This window comes from Mobula birostris, chromosome 3 (genome assembly GCF_030028105.1).
Source record: "Mobula birostris isolate sMobBir1 chromosome 3, sMobBir1.hap1, whole genome shotgun sequence".
Taxonomy (NCBI): Eukaryota; Metazoa; Chordata; class Chondrichthyes; order Myliobatiformes; family Myliobatidae; genus Mobula; species Mobula birostris.
Genome location: NC_092372.1, coordinates 146,424,591 through 146,444,262, shown reverse-complemented (window position 1 = coordinate 146,444,262; position 19,672 = coordinate 146,424,591). Strand labels below are relative to the sequence as shown.

General features: G+C 40.2%; 1 protein-coding gene across 1 annotated transcript in view; it reads right to left on the bottom strand.

Annotated features, from left to right (window-relative positions):
* Nucleotides 1-12,672: 12,672 nt before the first annotated feature.
* LOC140195309 (uncharacterized) overlaps nt 12,673-19,672 on the bottom strand; it is a 193,964-nt gene continuing 186,964 nt past the window's right edge. Inside the window, exon 12 of the mRNA XM_072253416.1 lies at nt 12,673-13,450. Within this exon, the coding sequence (XP_072109517.1) occupies nt 13,331-13,450 (120 nt within the window). The 3' untranslated portion in view covers nt 12,673-13,330. The remainder of the gene's footprint in view (nt 13,451-19,672) is intronic.

The following is a 19,672-nucleotide window of genomic DNA, read 5'->3' as shown; positions in this document are numbered from 1 at the left end:
ACCTTGTAAGGCACGAAAATGCCCGACGCAGGCCTCTCATGGTCTGAGTCGACATTATTCCCTCCCTCCCCCTCCCCCCTCCACAGTCCAGTGGGAGAGTTCTCCATATTCCCATTATATTTCAGTTTTATCAGGGCTTCATAAACCCACAATAAGCCAAATGTGCTCTTGGTGTCAAAAACTTGAAAAACAGCTGGCAGATCTGTAAAGTACTGGTGATGATTACCTTATGGTCATAGTCACACAAGATAGTTGCATTCAATTCCCACCAGACCAACTAAAGTTGTGACTCTGCTGTGAAGTGGTTGTACGTCATCTTTCTCCAAAGTGAGAATTTTCAACAGATAAATTAAAATAGATAATGGTGTAAGGTACATAGGAAATGTCTGTAAATTCATAAGTTGGGAACAGTTGTTGCACAAATGAGACACAATTCCTGTTTCGTACTCGTCTATTGTAACTAAGGCTGTTGCTCAAGAAAATATGTCAATTCTGTCAAATGAGTTTCTGATTGAAATACCATGACTCCAAAATCTCTCCTCCATGCTGATAAGTGACAGGGGTGAATTTATTTGGTCTGGGCTGAGCCAAGATTATTGTGCTGAGGCCGGCTGAGCTGCCAGAGTCTAGGGGCAATGATGATAAGAGTGTAGGGAATACATGGGTATTTCAGCAGCTGCAACCATGAATACGGGGTCTTGTAGTACCTCCCTAGTGCGAGTGTCAAGGATGTCACAAATAGATGCATGGTACTCAAATGGTGAGAGTAAACAAACAAATATTAAAGTTCACATTTGTACTGTCAGCAAAGGTAACAAGAGGTCTACAGCATGAATTTAGGGCACTAGTTAGTATATTAAAAAGTAGAACCTCTAAAATGATAATCTGTAGGTTAGTTCCAGTGCCACATTCAAGCATGTTTAAGTATGGAAGGATTGTCAAATGAATGAATAGCTGAAGAGATGGTGTTGGAGAGAGTGATTTAGATTTCTGGATCACTGGGACAGTTTCCAGAGGTGATACCAGTGCAAACAAGGCTAATTATGCGTGAACTGTAAGAGGTGTCTAGCATCCCTGCAGGGAGGTTAGCCTTTGGCAGGAGAATGGGGCACAGAGAAGATGTACGATTGGAGGGCTCAGGAAATACCAATAAATAGAGCTTAGTAGGATTGATAAGGCACATGGCAGGAATGTAAGGCTATAATGAATCTACTTTAAAGTAAGATATTTGACTAGTTGGGAGTTGGACTGAGAGTGTTGATGAGCACTTGGAAACACGGTACTATTGGTTGAAAGAGGGCATGACTAGCAACTGAACATTCCAGGTTGTAAGATCTGCTTGTTTGACAAAAGAATCAAGGAGAGAGCATTGCACCATTAATGAAGGAGTTCTTTAATGGAATAAAGAGTAATAATATTTTTGAAGGTTCTTCATATGATGCCATATGTATAAAGCTTATAAAAAGGGGCCTTTCACTTTGTTGTGGATATAATACAGATAAAGAGACCAACAGTTCACACTGCTCTGGTGCAATCTCATCATAGCCCAATTACAATAAGACTTCCTTACTCCTTTATTGAAATCCTCCCCTAACAAAAGCTAATGTACCTTCGCTTTCCTAATGGCCTGCTGCACCTATAATGATGGCTTTCAGTGGCTCATGAACAAGGCTACCTAGGTCCCCTCATGATCAACACTACCCAGGTTCTCACCATTCAATAAACATTCTGCTTTAATGCACAACTTTTCACATTATACTATATTTCTTCTGCCTTATTCTTGCCCATTCACTCAGTTTCTCTGTATCCTTTTGTAACTCCTACATATTATTCTCCCCTGTGCTTATAATCTCACCTAATTCAATATCTTGGAAAAAATAATCTCTTTAGCCAAACTGTTGATGAAGATTTTCCAATAGCTCATCACAGCCTGGCCTGGCAACTTGACAATTATTTATTTCCCATTGACTTTTAACTGGTAATACAGTATCTGATGGACTGAGTGTGAGATCTGCAGCTAGTTATACATTGAGCATGAGGGCCTGCGGACAGGGTAGGAGGTACTGCCAGTGTCAGCTAGATAAAAGGCAGGGTTGCTGCTGCTGCAGGTGTCTCACTCGTGGATGGATGGACCAGGATGCTGAGAAACCTGTCAGGAAGCTTGGGTTCAATCAAGGTTCGCTGAATAATATGGCAGTGTTCAGAGCTGCTGATCAGCCTATCTTCCAACTCATTACCAACATTGCTGAGTTGCCTCTCTGGGAGCATAAATTTTCCCCCTCACGCAGATGGCTTCATCTTCACTTGGCCACACCACAAATGAGCTTGTACAGATTTCTGCTGCACATGCTAAAATGGTTAGACACTGAACCTGACTGAGTTTGTAGCAAGGTCTTCCAGGGTCATTCGTTATTCTCCAAAGGCATCTGAAGATATCATGCCAGGCCATACACTGGCCACTTTGTCTTTACCCGGTTAACTCTTCTCAAGCTGTTCCTCTGGATCATGGATGACTTCTATCAGAATATAGCTGTGTAAAAAAAATTCCTTGAACATGGAATGACTGTTGCATGTTTGCCCACTGGTCAATTGTCTTTGTTGAATGTCAACAGGGCTCAAGGCAACTGAACAGTGGACTCTGCTGCAGAGACCTGGCATATGCAGACACAAATACAAATGTGCACATACTATATACATCAATGTGCACATGGCTATGAAGGCATTAGTGTACGCTTGACTTTCGGTTCCAAAAGATTAAAGCAGATGTTTTTACATCAGTTACAGAGGAGTGGCACTGGAAAATGGTGATTTATTTGAATTGATATGTATTATAACATTTAATTCATAAATTTGGTTAGGAATGTTTATTTTAGGTTTATTTTCATTTTTACATTTTTATCACAAATGGTTGATGGTCCGAATCATAGGGAGGATGAGGTGATGGTTAATAAATACTGAGGTTTCTGCTTTTCATATTGCAATGTAATAAGGTTTCCGGCCTGTCATCTTTATGCTTCTTAGCTAGAAGGCGAAAGGTTACTGTGACTTAGCAAGATTACTGCAGCTAGACAGAATCAGAATCAAGTTTAATATCACCGGCATGTCGTGAAACTTGTTGTTATGCAGCAGCAGGACATTCCAATACCTAATAAAAAAAAACTGTAAATTATAGTAAATATATATAAATGTTAAAATAAATAGCACAAAAAGAAAAAAAAATGTGGTGAGGTAGTGTTTATATGTTCACAGTCCATTCAGAAATCTGACAGCAGAGTGGAAGAAGCTATTCATGAATCATTCAGTGTGTGCCTTTCGGCTCCTATACCTCCTCCATGATGGTAGTAATGAGAACAGGGTACGCCCTGGGTGATGGGGGTCCTTAATAATGGATGCCAGCTTTTTGAGGCATCGCTCCTTGAAGATGTCCCGAATGTTGACAAGGCTAGCGCCCAAGATGGAGCTGACTAGGTTCACACCTTTATGCAGCTTATTTTGATCCTATGCAATGCCCCACTCCATACCAGCCAGTTAAAATAGTCTGCACAGTACATCTGTTGATATTTACAAGTGTCTTTGATGACATACCATATCTTCTTAAACTCCTAATGAAATATAGCCACTGTTGTACTTTCTTTGTTAATGCATACTGGGCCTAGGATAGTTCTTTAGAGTTGTTGTCATTCAGGAACTTGAAATTGCTCACCCTTTCCACTTTGGATTCCTTGATGAAGACTGGTGTGTGTGCCCTTGTCTTACCCTTTTTGAAGTCCACAATCAGTTCTTTGGTCTTAATGATGCTAAGTGCAAGGTTGTTGCTATGACCCACTCAACCAGCTGGTCTACCTCACTCCTGTGCACCTTCTCATCACCATCTAACATTCTGCTAACAATAGTTGTGTCATCAGCAAATTTATAGATGGCATTTGAGCTGTGTCTAGCCACATAGTCATGGGGATGCTGAAGTTAGAATTAGAACAGCTAGGACCTTATGTAATGGTGGAACAGGGTCAAGGAACTAGGTCGCCTGCTCCTGCTCCTAATTTGTATGCTTGTAGTTTCATGTCAGTGCTATCTGCTGATGGCTCCGGTCTTTCACACATCTTAGTAACAGCTTTGCTTCATATTGCAAACCTTCCCTAGAGCAGACCAGATCAAGCAATGGAAGTATTTTACAGCTCCCTGAGGGTCCGGTCTATTGTACTTTATAGGACAGCATGGCTTTCTTTTGATGCATGCCTGTATTTAAATTGTGCATTAGAGGTAAAAGTTTATAATCAGCAAGTAGCTTTTGTGCTCAGAAGTCATCCTCTAGATCATTGTAGTGGCCCTACTGCAGGATGAAAACATCATGATTATGCCAGGACAATGAATGTCATGTTTTGTTGCTATGGTTGAATGCAGGCTGCACGAGGGGGTAAAATTCCTTTATTCCTGTACCTGATTCACAAAATGGTATGTGTGAAGTCCATAGCTGAAATTGAAAGAGTCTCTGAAACTGGAGCAGAGTCACGTGTGCTTTGGTTGGTCTCTGGCAAGAGAATGAAGTAAAATTAGGGGAAGAAGAAATGGTAAGCCACAGGCCAATTCACTTACCTGTCATTGGGAAAATGTAAGAAGCTATTATTAAAGGTAAATCAGTGGACATTTGACAGATGTATAAGATCACAACTGATTTAAATTGGTAAACAGAGGGAAGCTGTTTCCATTCACAGATGATTCAAGGATACAGACTTAAATTTTGGGCCTTAGATTAAAGGAGCATACAGAGAAACAAAAACACTTATATAAAAAGTAGGTGGTCAGGATCTGGAATTAATTGCAAATCAGCTTCGAAAAGAGAGTCAATCTGGGTTTTCAAATGGAATTCACACAGAAGAAAAAACACCTTGCAGAGTTGTGAGGTAAAAGGTAAGGAATAGGACTGATCAGATTATTCTGCTAGGAACACCCATTTGCTCTGTATACTTCTGGCACCCATCAGATATACACTCATGATAATGTCTTCAATATATCTTTTATGAAGGACATTCATTCGCACATTTTTCCTAAGCAGGTAAAGATTGGCAGTATTTTCTACTATCACCAGCCAGTTCCTCCCCGCCCTTCTGCCTTCTGCCCCCTTCTTTTCCTTTCTGATGAAGGATTTCGACCCAAAATGTTGACTGTTCATTTTCCTCCAGAGCTGCTGCCTGACCTGCTGAGTTCTTCCAACATTTTGTGTGTGTTAATGTTGTAATCCATTACCTATCTGAGGATTATTTTATTGTCTGTGCAATTTCAAATTAATCATGACCACATTTGTAACTCATGCTTTGGCTAGCAGCTTAATATAGGGGGTGATAGCCCCCGGCCCAGCCAAACTTAAGAAATCTTGTTTGGGTGGATGCTGTGCGGTGTCCCCTGTTACAAATCAGTACCCCGAAATAACAAACAGTACACAATATGCGATGAAACAATTAAGCTTTATAATTAATTCTTACTTTGACTATATTTTTAGTAAAGAAAAGAAAAAGGGCCCATTCTTATGAAACAGTCTATTGTGCAATGTTGGAGCTCACTGATAAGGCCGTTCATCCACCACCGACCTCCTCCAATCGTCGCTGCCCTTCGGACCCTCGCTCCAAGTCCACTCCATCTGGCGGTCTACCAACTCCCTCCATTCGCGTCTTCTCTCATCTCTCCCCGGCAAAAGACTGCGAAAATCTCTCTTTCAGACTCACAAGAAAGAACAACAGCATTCCAAACCTCGTTATCTCTAGTCATAACCCAAACATTGCTGCTACAGAGAAACCATTACACTATCAGTGAAATCTTAGAGCATGTTACACAGCAGTGAAACCTTACAACATGTTACACATTTAATTTCTACTGATTGTTAGATTTTCTTTAAAGACATAGAAAAGTACAGCATAGAAACAGGCCCTTTGGCCTGTTTAGTCCGTGCCAAACCATTTAAACTACTTACTCCCATCGACCTGCATGGAAATTGAGCTCTCACATTCTCACAATCCTCTGAGTGAAGCAATCTCACCTTGTTCCTCTTAAACTTTTCACCTTCACTCCTTAACCCATGACCCCTATTTGTAGTCCCACTCAACCTTTATGGAAAACACCTGCTTGCATTTACCCTTTCTATACCCCTCAAAAATCAGATCCTCCAGTCCTGGCAAAATCTTTCTAAGTTTTTTCTGTACTCCTTAAACCTTATTTATATCTTGTCTGTAGGTAGGTGATCAAAACTGCACACTATACTCCAAATTAGGCGTCACCAACGTCTTATATAATTTCAACATAACATCCCATCTCCGGTACTCAATACATTAAGTTATGAAGGCCAATGAGCCAAAAGCTTTCTTTACAACCCTATCTACCTTTGACCCCACTTTCAGTGAATTATGAACCTGTATGCCCAGATCCCTTTGTTCTTCTAAACTCTTCAGTGCCCAAACATTCACTGTGTTAGACCTACCCTGATTGGTCCGACCGAAGTGCAACACCTTGCAATTACCTGCATTGAATTCCATCTGGCATTTTTCCAGCTGGTCCAAATCCAGCTGCAAGCTCTGATAATCTGTCAACTACAACCCTAATCTTGGTGTCATCTGCAAATTTGCTGATCCAGTTAAATACATTATCACCCAGATCATGATATAGATGAAAAACAACAACGGACCCAGCACCGATACCAGTGGCACTCCACTAGTCACAGGCCTCCAGTCAGAGAGGCAACCATCTACTACCACTCTCTGGCTTCTCCCACAAAGCCAATGTCCAATCCAATTTACTACCTCATCTGGAATGCCAAGCAACTGAACCTTCTTGACCAAATTCCCATGCAGGACCTTGTCAAATGCCTTGCTAAAGTCAATGTAAACAATATCACTGCCTTGCCTTCATCAACATTCCTGTAGCTTCCTCGGAAAACTATTAGATTGGTTAGACATGACCTACCACGCATTAAGCCATACTGACTATCCCTAATCAGTCCATGTCTATCCAAGTACTCCTATGTCCAGTCCCTCACAATAACTTTCCCACTATTGATGTCAGGCTCACTGGCCTATAATTAACTCGTTTACTTTTAAAGCCTTTCTGAAACAGCGGATCAACATTAGCTATCCTCCAATCCTCTGGTACCTCACCTGTTGCTAAGGGTGATTTAATTACCAACGCTAGGGCTCCTGCAATTTCTGCCCTTGCCTCCAGACAGCAAATACCAGCTCCTCTGTAATCTGTATAGGGTCCATGAAGTGGGCCCTCATTTCTATGCACTCTGTGTCCGTCTCCTGAGTAAATACAGATGCAAAAAATCCATTTAAGATCTCCCCCCAACTCTTTTGGCTCCACATGGATTACCGTTCTGATCTTCCAGAGGACCAATTTAGTCCTTTGCAATCCTTTTGTTTTTAAGGTTGCTGTAGAATTCCTTAGGATTTACCTTGTCTCCTTGAGCAGCCTCATGCCTTCTTTTTAGCCTTCCAGATTTCTTGCATTACCTATACTCCATGAGCACCTCATTTGATCCTATCTGCCTATACCTGTGACGTACCTCCTTTTTTTTCTCAACCATGGCCTCAGCTCCTTTCTGATACCATCAAAATTGACCAAGGGTCTTGGCCTGAAACATTGACTATGTACTCTTTTCCATAGATGCTGCCTGGCCTGCTGAGTTGCTCCAGCATTTTGTGTGTGTTGTGTTGGAGTAGACAGGCCTTTTCCTGAGTGGCAGGCAATGACTAGTGGTGCTTGTGTGGAAATTATAGCAGAGCAATGGTTAAAATGGTGTGCTAACAAAACAGAGCAAGGACACTCTGTACAGTATTTCTATACAGTATATGGACGCTTACAAAGGCAACAGACAAGATGTCAAGCTGACAGAAACAGTGCAGACATGGTGCAGTCACTCAGGCTGAACACGGACCTTGAAAGCCCAACTCTTGTCCAGCCTTTCCATTCAAGCCTGGAAACCAAGATCACAGAGCATATGGAGACAAGATAAAGATGTAAACAGAATTCTAGGACAACACTTACTATTTGATGGTTATTTTACTAAAGTGTGATTGGCCTTTATCACAGACTTAATTGGTTAATAACACCTGAAATAAGTAATATGACTGGTACGTAAATATGCAAATGATGGGATTCAGAAGTGCACGAAGTTTCTATTCGATCCATATTTGTATACAAACACTCAATTTCAGTATAAAAATGGTATCTCATTGTTTAAACTCCAGAACAGTTTGGTGACAGGGGCCATTTTGCTCTTGTTTTGCACAAGTAAATGAAGTGAGATTGAGCACGAGTGTGGGTTGTCAGGGTCCAGCTAACCAGAGGTGACATTTCGGTCCCAGCTGTTCACAGTATTACACTCTGAAGCCAGTTTATGAGGTACCTCCAGTACCTCAGGACTGATGAAGGGTCTCAGCCCAAAACATTGACTGCTTACTGGGCAGGCTGGCTGAATTGCTCACTTTATTACCTGAATGGCAAGAGATTGGGAAAGTGGGAATTGGCTGTTCTCAGACACCAGTTATATTGTACATGGGAAAGCAACTGGGGAGGTAAATGACCTGTTGATCTTAATCTGATTTCATACAATGTAGTGGACACGTAGCTGCAGTTGCAAAGGGCCATCTGGAGGTTTGTTTGCAGAACTGGTCTCCTTGTCCAAGGAAGGAAGCAATACAACAATGGTTTACTAGACCAAATACTAGGGGAGCAAGACTGACATATGAGGGGAGATCTGATTGATTTGGACCTATGGTATATTCATTTGTGTTTAGAAGAATGAGAGGAGACCTGATAGAAGTCTAGCAGGAGGAGAAAGACTAAGTGCGAGGTAGATGTTCCCACCCAAAATGAGGAATCGCAGCTTCAGGATGCAGGGTATACAATTTATTTATTTATTTAGAGATTCTGCACGGAACAGCCCCTTCCGGCCCAAAGAGCGCACAGTCCAGAAACCCACCTATTTAACACTAGCCTAATCATAGGACAATTTGCTGACCAATTAACTTCCTAACCGGCATGTCTTTGGAATGTGGGAGGAAACCAGAGCACCCAGAGGAACATACAAACATCCTTACAGAGGGTTGGCAACAGCACTTTGGTAAATTTGCTCTAGATAATGTTGATGCAAGAGACTACATATGCTGGAATCTGGAGCAAAAAAGAGACAATGTTACTTATGAATAGTTCATGCAGCACATTTGCTGCCTTCAGCTCCTTTAGCCAGTGATCTTCTTAAATGCAAGCATCTATCATCCACTCTAATTAATAATATCCACAGCAGCAGCAGTCTGTAACCTCATTTAATCAGCTGAAATGCATAAACAGGACTTGAATATTCCTAAATCCATTCAGAATTGATTATTCCCTGATTTATTTTCCAGCCTGTAAAACTGAAAACACTGATTAGAATCTACTAACAATCAAATATTAGGATTGTTTATATTATAGTGTGGTACTTGAAAAGCTTCTTCTGAATGTTGGCACAAATGGAAAATATTAGTGAATTTAGTGTAATGAGCATTGATATTGCCAATGGTGGGCCAGACCAAAGAATAGTCTCAAAGCATTTGCTTCTCTCTAGCAGTGAAGTGAAACAAAAATTGAACACAGCTTTTGGTTCCAGATATCTCCATTTAGACTTTAAACACACAGCTATATAAACAAATAATATTTGATGAGAATTTTCTTTAAATTTGCAAGTTGTTTTATACAGATCTTCAATAGTGCATGTAATCAAGACCAGAAGGCAATCTGAATTGAATTATGATGGAAGATTCAAATCAAAATACTTATTCCATTTGTAATCTATTGCTAAATTCATACAAGCATTGTTCTTCTTCTTCATGCTCATTTTTGGGCGTACGTTTGTAATCTTGGTTTAATTTGGTATCCTAAAGCCTCTCCCTTTCTATACTGGAAGGATGAACTGTTCCGATACTATTTTTAAATGCAGCTAAATATCCGTATACACAATTAGCATGGAATCTGGGCTTCATGGGACAGTGCTGGTCATTATATACAGAATGTACCAGTACACAAAATACATCTGTAAACCTATTTCTCAGGGTAAAATTGGGTTTGACAGTATAGGTGCGTTCTGTTGCCTGGAGAAGTTATTGATCAGCGAATTTGACAATCAATGTGATTTTAGGAAAGAACATTTAGAGAAGCTCTGTAAGTTGTTACTTTAAATAGAAATATGTAGGATCATATAATAAAGGTCCAAACAATCCATGAATGTAATAAAAACTTGCAACTTAAAAATTCCAAGTTATATTAGTCTCCACCAAAAAAATATATTTCAGCAGGTTCCAAGATGGTTTTGGGAAATTGTTACATGTCACGTGTAGGATACGGTTCAGGCATTTGCTCTTTGGATTCATGCCATGGAACTTTGTTAATCACAATGTATAAAATCTCTTCTCATAATTTTCTCTGCATCCTAACTTAGCCATGGAAGGGAATTAACACGTATTTATGAAAAAAACAGTAACACTAAGAATAGTTCTTTCTAAACCTTTAGGCTTACTAAATTCAAACGAAGACAAATAAGTAAAGAAAGATAAAGAAACGGGGACGTCATAGGTTATGCATGGAATCCACTAGCCACATTTTGGATATCACTCTGATTAAATTAATCTGTTCAGAAAGTTGTCCATCCCATTAGGTGAAGTTTATTGAAAAAAAATCAAAGATTTAAAATTTAAATTTCATCCTATTTCTGGAATAATTTATGAAACTATTATTAATAATGTACTACCTATTCATAAGCAAATATTTTCTGTAAAAATGCATGTCATGTGGTGGGTCAGTGGCTGCATTAGAAAACCCATCTCTTCCTAGCACGCTGTGGTAGTGACATATGCTGGCAGCTGGGGACTGTAAACATCTCATGATTCTAATTTACAGTAAATTATTAAACTTTATGAAGTAGTAATAACATTAATAACAAAGCTATGAGTTATTCAACAGCATGAAGAGGCAATGTTATTGCTCAATGTTATTTTGAGTGTTAGTGTTTTCATTAATTTAGGACCCTTATGCAGTGCAATTGTCATTTGTACCATATTGGCATTGTAATGTTGCAAACTTGAGTCACTGGGGGATGCTTGACAGCTGTGGCAGGGCTTGAATGCAAAGTGAAACCAAGTGACGTAGCTGACACTAAGGCTTCGCTCCAAGATAAGCTCAATGCCTTCTATGCTCGCATTGACTATCAAAACATGGAGGAGCCTTCACAAACTCCCACAGACATGGATGACCATGTGACTTCAGTCTCTGAGACTGACATGAGAATATCCTTCAGGAGGGTCAACCCATGGAAAGTTTCTGGTGGAGATGGGTACTTGACCGAGTATAAAGACGTGTGCTGATCAACTAGCTGGAGTGTCACTGAGATCTTAACTTCTCGCTTCGGCAGTGTGAGGTGCCCACCTGTTTCAAGCATACTTCCCTTATACAGGTGCCTAAGAAGAACTTGGTAACCTGCTTCAGTAACACTTATATTCACTGTGATGAAGTGCTTTGAGAGATTGGTGATGAAACATATCAACTCCTCCCTGAGAAGCTACTTGTTGGACCTGCTTCAATTTGCCTACCAGCACAATAGGTCCACAGCAGATGCCATTGCATTGGCTCTTCACTCAACTCAGGAACATACGGATAGGAAAGATGTGCACGTCAGGATGTTCTTCATCGACTACACTTGGCTATCAACACTATCACCCCCTCAAAACTAATCAACAAGCTTCAAGACCTTGGCCTCAATACCCCCTTGTACAATTGGATCCTCAATTTCCTCACTTCCAGACCCCAGCCAGTTTGGATTGGAAACAACATCTCCTCCACAATCTCCATCACACAGGTGTACCACAAGGTTGTGTGCTTAACCTCATACTCTACTCACTTTATACTTATGACTATGAGGCTAAGCAGTGCCAATGCTATATTTAAGTTTGCTGACAACACCACCATAGCTGGCCGAATCAAAGGTGGCGATGAATCAAGATATAGGAAGGAAACTGAAAATCTAGCTGTGTGCTGCCACAATCGCTCACTCCATGTCAGAAAGACCGAGGAGCTGATTATTGGCTTCAGGAGGATGAAACTGGTGGTCCATGAGGGGGAACCAAAGCTGGACAAGGTCAGCAACATTAAGTTCCTTGGTGTAATCATTTCAGAGGATCTGTCATGGACCCTGCATCTAAATGCAATTACAAAGAAAGCAGAGAGCGCCTTTAAAATGTTTGCGAAGATTCAGCATGACATTCTATAGATGTGTCGTGGAAAGTATGATGACTGATTGCATCTCAGCCAGGTATGGAAACACAATGCCCTTGAATGGAAAATCCAACAAAAAGTAATGGATATGGCCCAATCCATCTTAGGTAAAACCCTCCCCACCACTGAGCACATCTACATGGAGCGCTCTCACAGGAAAGCAGCATCCAGACCATGCTTTCTTCTTGCTGCTGCTATCAGGAAGAAGGTACCGGAGTCTCAGAATCTATCCCACCAGGTTCAGGAACAGTTATTACCCCTCAGCCATCAGACTCTTGAACAAAAGGGGATAATTTGACTCGACCATCACTAAACTGTTCTCACAACCCATGGATTCACTTCAACTCATGTCCTCAATACTTTTTGCATATTTATTTATTTTCTCCTTTGTAGTTGCACAGATTGTTGTTCTTTGCACATTGGTTATTTGTACATCATGTTGGGTGTGGCCTTTCAGTGAATCTATTGTGTTTCTTGTATTTACTGCATAAGCCCACAAAAATAAAAAACAAATCTCAGGGTTGTATATGGTGACATAGAATTTACTTTCTATTTTTGTACTTTGTAACATATGTGGATATTACTCCTATTTACAAATGAAAGATTACAAAATGAGGAAACATCAGAGTACTATATAAAAAAGTAATACAGTCATACAAAGCATGGAGTAAAATAGATTTTGACTGTTACAAAGCGGTAAAGTTGTATTGTAGCCAGGAATAAAAATTAACTTCAGAAAAAGTGGGTCTTTGAATAAGATTCAGATTTTGTATTTTAATGTTCGTCCATGAAAACACATTGGTGAAAATAGCTACTTAAGTTATGAAAGTACAGTACCCATTGAAGTTGGATTGAATGACAGACATTCTAAAACATTGTTATAATGATTGTTAAAGACAGAAACATCAACAGGCGTGCCAACTGAATACAGATAGCAATAATAACTGATTATTAGCTCAGTAATGAACATCCAGTGTTGGATGACAAACTCCTTCACAGCTTTTATTAACCAAGTCATGGTTAGTAATGATATGTGATTTTACTTGTAGAATACTAGGTAGGAATACATTACAATTTCTCCAGGGTTCTGTTTCGGATTTGGATCCTTGCCATTAAACCAGCCAAAATAGATGATGCTGTTTAACCCAATCATGTTTACCTGAATAAAGAGGATCAAAAACAAGTTGGTAACAGTTTAACAGAACGAATATGCTTTACACTTCAACCTCTTCAACCCAATTTGTACCTGCTGTTTTTATATGATGCACCAAAGATCTGTAGACTTTCTGCCATCCCCAATCTTTCAGTTATGCTTTCAAACAATTCACTACAAAGCCCTCTGCGGAAAAGTCTTACAGAAGTTTCCCGAATAACCAATTGCAATGGGAACATAGCAACACCGGAAATTATTATGACTGAATGCTAAATACGTAATATTATTAGTCTGATAACAGAGATTGGCTATGACCTCACAGCAGCTCTTATTACATCAGTGTGTCAATTCCTAATCAAGATGTCTGCAGCCTTTCAGTGAGAAAACTTCCTATTGCTACATTATCTGTAACTCTGTGTTGGGAATTCCTGCTAATCAAACTCATCTGTCCTAGGAGCCACTGTTAGAAAGACAGACATTGAACTAATTTTCAATGCTTTCATTTTGTATCATTTTTTTTCCTGTGGATCTCTCAAAAGACCAAGCACCCTTTTATATTTTCTCCATTTATTTCACACAGTAGGTAATTTAGTCCCCGCTAAAGTAAAAGAACTACCAAAGCATTTGGATAACAACTGAAATAAAATTTATTCGGAATCATGATAGTTCAATATTTCTGTCTTTGTATGTCATTAATAATTGATAATCAACTGTTTTATTTTCCATCTACTAACTTTTCCTTTATGCATTCATTTTGAGAAATGAGTCACATTTGTATGCAATTCATCCACTTATTTTTACTACACCAAAGAAAAAATAATTCTGAAGTTGACCTGAAATATTAACTTTAGTTTTCTATCTATGATATTTGATCTGTAGATTTTTTCTGCCGTATTTGCTGTTTTATATTACATTTAATATGCCAATGTCTGTATACTTCACACATGCAAGACATGACAATAATTTAAATTCAATTCCTTCAATCCAGCAATCTGTATTTGTTATTGTGCTAGATTCTCTACACTGGGAGACATAGATTAAGTTTATCACTTTCTATAGCAAAGAAATGGGTCCCCTTTGTCCATGATAACTGTGATGCCCACCTACAGTACACTAATCCTATTTGCCTACACTGAGCCCATAACCCTCTCCTCCTTTTCTGAGTACACGTCCAGATGCCTCTTAAATTATCACATCCCGACAGCTTGTGCTAGATAACCACCAACCTCTGTATGAAAACTGTATCCCTTTACATTTCTCTCCTGCCACCTATGCTATATAGTTCTAGACTTCCCTGCCCTCGGGAAAGATTTTGACTGTCTGTCCTATCTGCATATAAATATCATATCACAATATAAATCCCTATAAGATCTGCTTAGTTTCCTGCAGTCTAGTAAAAATAAACCCACCCTATCTACTATCCACCAGTGGTCCCCAACCACCAGGTCGCGGACCGGTACTGGGCTGCAAAGCTTGCTACCAGGCCATGAGGAAACAATATGATTTGGCGATGTGAAACGATATGAGTCAGCCGCACCTTTCCTCATTCCCTGTCATGCCCACTGTTGAACTAGAACGCAAGTGAGGTCATTATGCACGCGTCATCCATGTCAGCACAGGAAGGAGATCAACTCCTTGAGCTTGCAAATGACAGCAGGCTGAAAAGTATGTTTGACATAATATCTCTGTTGGCATTCTGGATCAAAGTCAAGGCTAAATATCCTGAGACAGCCACGAAAACACTGAAAGCATTGCTTCCATTTCCAACATATCTCTGCGAAGTGGGATTTTCTGCAATGAATGCAACAAAAACTAAATTGCGGAATAGACTGGACATAAGGAACCCCCTTCGAGTATCGCTGTCTCCCATCACCCCTCGATAGGACCGTCTTGTTGCAGGGAAACAAGCCCAGGGCTCCCACTGATTCAGTGATATTGGTGTGTTGCAATGATTTTATACATTCATACCAGGAAAATATGCGCTGTGTGTTTAATATCCAAACGTTACTTAAAATATTATGATGCTATTGACTTATAAGTGACTCATAATTGACTTATCACTATATTCATCTGAGGAAAATATGCGCTGTGTGTTTAATATTAAATTCGCATTATTTAGCATTAGCCACTTATAAGTGACTTATAGTTGACTTATCACCTATATTCCCATCGTGATTAACATTCCCTCTCCCCCCCGCCCCCCCACTAGGGTCGCCAACTGTCCCGTATTAGCCGGGACATCCTGTATATTGGACTAAATTGGTTTGTCCCATACGGGACCGCCCTTATCCTGTATTTCCTCCGCTAAGGTAGAGTGCTCCTATGAAACCTTTTGTGCCGAAATGTCGTAAAGCGAAGAACCAATTACCATTAATTTATATGGGAAAAATTTTTGAGCGTTCCCAGACCCAAAAAATAACCTACCAAATCATACCAAATAACACATAAAACCTAAAATAACACTAACAGATAGTAAAAGCAGGAATAATATGATAAATATACAGCCTATATAAAGTAGAAACAATGTATGTACAGTGTAGTTTCACTGAACAGAATCGCCGAAACCGACTTGTAGAAAAAAATGGGCACATACTCCAATGCACACGTCACGCATGTGCACACAGATGCCCACGCAAGGCTTCATGGTCATAGTAGTCTTTCTCGGGAAAAACACAGTGAGAAAGTTGGCAACCCTATCCCCCCCCAAGTTGGCTGGCCAGTCCGCAAGAATATTGTCAATGTTAAACTGGTCCGCGGTGCAAGAAAGCTTGGGGACCCCTGCCTTATAACAACAGTCCTTGTGTGAATTTCTTCTGCACTCCCTATCGTTACCACATCTTTCCTGTAGTTTGCTGACCAGACTGAACTCAAGTGTGATGTAACAGATATTTTGTACAGCGAAAATATGACATCCCAGTGTTCTACTCTGTCTCAGCTTATGCTTTCTTTACTAACCCATCCAGCTGTGTTACCATTTTCCAGGGGTATTCTAAGGTCCCTCGGTATATCATTGGTTCTATGGTCTCTGCCATTTATTCTGTATGGTTGATCTGCTTCAGTTGCTTGATGAGGATTTCCTTTTTGGCTAGAAACCATACCGACACTCCAAGGCTATCTCCATTAGAAGTCATTTTGCATTCCTCTCCTGTACAGTGGTAATAAAATGGAACAAGATATGCAGACAGCTATCTGGAAACAGTCCTGACTTAGAGTAACTTCTAATTTATATGGTAGCATCAGCATGTTGTACTTTATCTTAGAAATTCAGAGCCATTTTTCAAAGGCAATGTAAGCTGTGCTTATCTTACTGTGCTGCCTGCTCAGCACCACTGACTTGGAATAAATTTCTACCAAGACGCAATTTCTCCCATTTATACCCTGGAGCTTTTAATCTGAAAGCTGACATTAGTAACTTCAAACATACTACCTAACTTTTCTGGATTTTCTTTGGCCATTTATGTTTACATTTTTCTACACATGTTCTCTTACTGTCTGCAATTTGCTTTTTGTCTATCCAAAGGAAAAATAACTTGAGGTCTCGATTCTCCATATTTGGGAAAAAGGGTGCAGGCTGACCAAAGACACAGACTTGTATATCAGCATTTATAGGGGAAGCTATGTGTAGATTTCCAAACAATGTTCCTTTCTTTAACCTGCAGTACACACTACAGTAGCATACTGTAAGATATTGAAGGACTACAATTGCCCATTAAAGTGCAACTAAGCAGTGATGATAAAAGGTGCCTAGTTATCTACAATGACACAATGAGTTATGAGCAGCTGGTTGGCAAATTTGGCCCAACTTTTTCAGTGCACCTCTTACAACATGACCTTAAAGCCTTTAATATTAAAAGCTACAGTAATCCATAGCCTCACACACAATCGAATTGGAATACATAAGAAATAGGAGCAGAAGTAGGTCATCCGGTCCATCGAGCCTGCCCCACCATTCAATAAGATCATGGCTGATCTGTCCGTAAACTCAACTCCATCTACCTGCCTTTTCCCCATAACCTTTAATTACCCTATGTAAAAAATGTATCTAACTGTATCTTAAATATGTTTAGTGAAGAAGCCTCTACTGCTTCCCTGGGCAGAGAATTCCACAGATTCACCACTCTCTGGGAAAAACAGTTTCTCTTCATCTCCGTCCTAAATCTTCTCCCCTGAATCTTGAGGCAATGTCTCCTAGTTCTAGTCTCACATACCAATGGAAACAACTTTCCTCCTTCTATCTTATCTATCCCTTTCAAAATTTTGTATGTTTCTATAAGATCTCTTTCTTCTGAATTCCAGAGAGTATAGTCTCAGGCGATTCAATCTCTCCTCATAGGTTAACCCCTTCCACTCTGGAATCAACCTGGTGAACCTCCTCTGCACTGCCTCCAAAGCCAGTATAACTTTCCTCAAGTATGGAGACCAGAATTGCACACAGTACTCCAGGTGCGGCCTCACCAGTACCCTGTATATTTGCAGCATGACCTCCCTGCTCCTGAATTTAATCCCTTTAGCAATGAAGGCCAACATTCCGTTTGCCTTCTTAATAACCTGTTGTACCTGCAAGCCAACTTTTTGCGATTCATGAACAAGCACTCCCAATCCCTCTGCACAACAGCATGCTGCAATCTTTCATCATTTAAATAATAATCTGCTCTTCGACTATTCCTTCCAAAGTGGATGATCTCGCATTTACTAACATTGTATTCTATCTGCCACTCCTTGGTCCACTCAATTAACCTGTCTATATCCCTCTCCACATCCTCTATACAATTTGTTTTTCCACTCAGCTTAGTGTCATCAGCAAATTTTGCTACACTACACTCAGTACCCCCTTCCAAATCATCAATGTAAATGGTAAACAGCTGAGGGCCCAGCACCGACCCCTGCGACACCCCACTTACCACTGACTGGCAACTGGAGAAACACCCATTTATACCAACTCTCTGCCTTCTATTGGTTAACCAATCCACTATCCATGCCAATACACTTCCTCCGACTCCATGCATCCGTATCTTATTTATAAGTCTCTTGTGCGGCACCTTATTGAACGCCTTCTGGAAATCCAAGTATACGACATCCACCTGTTCCGCTCTATCCACTGCACTCATTATGCCCTCAAAGACTCCAGTAAGTTTGTCAAACAGGACTTGCCCTTTCTGAATCCATGCTGCGTCTGTCTAATGGAACCACTCCTTTCTAAATGTTTTGCTATTTCTTCCTTAATAACAGCTTCAAGCATTTTCCCGACTACAGATGTTAAGCTAACTGGCCTATAGTTGCCCGTCTTTTGCCTACGTCCTTTTTAAAAAAGTGGCATGATATTTGCTGACTTCCAATCCGCCGGGACCTGCCCAGAGTCCAGAGAGTTTTGGTGAATGATTACCAATGTATCTACTATAACCTCCGCCAACTCCCTCAGCACCCTGGGATGCATCCCATCAGGACCAGGGGACTTATCTACCTTCAGGCCCTCTAGTTTGCTCATCACTATCTCTTTAGTGATAGTGATTTTATCAAGGTCCTCACCTCCCATTTCATCCATAACATCATTCTTTGGCATATTAGACGTGTCCTCCACCATGAAGACGGACACAAAATAGTCGTTCAATGCCGCAGCCATTTCCTTATCATCCAATATCAATTTCTCCTTCTCATCTTCCAAGGGACCTACATTGACTTGAGCCACCCTCTTCCGCTTTATATATTTATAAAAACTTTTGCTATCTGTTTTTATATTTTGTGCTAATTTACTTTCATACTCTATCTTTCCTTTCCTTATTTCTTGTTTAGTTGTTCTTTGTTGCTTTATAAAGTTTTCCCAATCCTCCAGTCTCCCACTACTCTTTGCGACTTTGCGACACACGTATAACTTGCCCAGAAAACTTGAGCACACAGCCACTTTTCTATCTTTGTTGCCTCTTAAAGCTGCCAAGGCCTTTCAAAGTTTGTGAATATGAAATTAAAATACAAACCTAAAACAAGTTAAACCTTGATTATAGACATTACTAGGAACAAAAGTTAATTAAAATGTAAGTTGCATTCATAGGCTTCTTAAACTATAAAATCTCCATTGAGATGAACGGGCTTGTGGCCTTATTGGCAGATACAACTTGTTACAGAACTTGAGAGTAGATCCTCAGCATAAATGCAGTTCGTGTAAGTTCTTGACACTTTCCTGCTTTGAACTGGTGTTTTGAACTCTACAGCAGCTATGTGGTGTGAAATACC